The 1,554-nt window shown below is 39.4% G+C and overlaps 1 protein-coding gene across 1 annotated transcript in view; it reads right to left on the minus strand.

Annotated features, from left to right (window-relative positions):
- LOC110025668 (aspartyl protease AED3-like) overlaps nt 1-554 on the minus strand; it is a 4,088-nt gene extending 3,534 nt beyond the window's left edge. Inside the window, exon 1 of the mRNA XM_020726274.1 lies at nt 1-554. This exon is cut by the window's left edge and continues 221 nt beyond it. Coding sequence (XP_020581933.1) covers nt 1-389 — 389 coding nt within the window. The 5' untranslated portion in view covers nt 390-554.
- Nucleotides 555-1,554: the final 1,000 nt, after the last annotated feature.

Below are 1,554 nucleotides of genomic sequence, written 5' to 3' on the forward strand. Positions count from 1 at the left end.
GCCGGCGAAGCAGCGGCGCCGTGATACCTGCAAGTCACCCAGGTGAGATCGCTTCCGGTATCGGTAACAAGCAGAAACGGTCGCGCCGGGGTGCCGAGCCGAACCCTAACGAAGTACTGCCCCGTTCCCGTGTAAGCCCCCGATACAACCGGCATTTCTATCGCCGGCGATGGGGGAACCACGCAGGCACTCCGTCGCGACCCGATCTTATTAGAAATCATTCTCTGGCGCCGTCGATCTCCATGGATCATCGCCCGGAGGATCTCTAGGCGCGAGATCCCCGAGGCGACGGGCCGGCGGGGGGGAGGAGTTAGCCGGAGGTGATCTCCGGCGGGGAATGCCGCCGGGGAGGCGGCGAGGAAGAGGAGGAGGAGGATGAAGCGGCGCATCGGAGAAGGGATGTCGGAAGAAATCGATCCAGTTAAGGGTTTTATAGCTGTCTCTCCCTATCTCTAGGTATCTGGTGCGGGGAGCACAGCGCAGAGCTGGTCTTCATGAGAGTGGGCTTGTGGTGGTGTGTGTGGGATGAGCGGAGTGTTATTTATCACAAGGCATTGTTTGTGGTGGGTAACAAACGCGTTTTTTATTTTTTTTTGTTTATAATTCCACTCCTTCACATTTGTATACCAAATGCAAATAAATATTTAAAAAATATAATTTTAATAGTTTATTAGGTTGATAAGAGACATTGCCACCAAATAGTTGCTTGTTACAAAATGGCTATTCATTATTTTTTTTTTTTTTTTTTTTTTTTTTTTTTTTTTTTTTGTGGTGATTTTGAAGTCGTGTAATTTTGCATGGATTGGTTAGATTGTTGGGAGTACGATAAAAATAGGAAATATGGGGTTAAAGTTTTATTGTAATTTCGGTGTTTGAGTGACAGTTTGAAAAGGTAAAATAAGAAAGTGGTTGTTTTGGCGATTTGGCATTTCTTTGTAGTTTTAGATTTCTTTGGTGGTTCTTCGTTGCTTCTCTCTCTCTTGGGAAAAATTTTAGATTTTTTTTATTTCTTTTTCATTCTAATCTTCTTTTTGGTTTTAGGGGTTTGTCCCTTCTGAATACACATAGACTCTTATTGTTTTCCCCCTTTTTTTCTCTTTTCCATCTTGTTCTGTCATTGGTAATGTGACTGCCCTAAGCTGTAAGGGGTTAATTTCTTAATCATCTGGGTTTAATTCATCTTATGTGCCTAGTGAAGATAAGAAAGTCGTTTTCTTTGATGATGAGGTTAAAGATGGTTCTAAGATTATACTTCTGATGCTAATTTCTTTGTTATTATTAATAGTGATTAAAAAACTATGTTTCTTCTTTTTTGTGTTTAAGGCAAGGTTGTTTTCTCTCTCCTTACATGTTTGCTATTGTTATGGATTTTTTTTCTGTTTAGAGTTTATAATCATTTGGCTAGAGATATTTATATTGACACTATAAATCACATGATTTATTTTAATGATATTTTTATTTTCAATGAGACTAATTTTAACCATAGTAATTTTTTTTAATACTCTTATAAATTTTAACAAAGCTTTTAATCTCCACATTAATAGTTCTAAATTT

This window comes from Phalaenopsis equestris, unplaced genomic scaffold (assembly GCF_001263595.1).
Source record: "Phalaenopsis equestris unplaced genomic scaffold, ASM126359v1 Scaffold000321, whole genome shotgun sequence".
Lineage (NCBI taxonomy): Eukaryota > Viridiplantae > Streptophyta > Magnoliopsida > Asparagales > Orchidaceae > Phalaenopsis > Phalaenopsis equestris.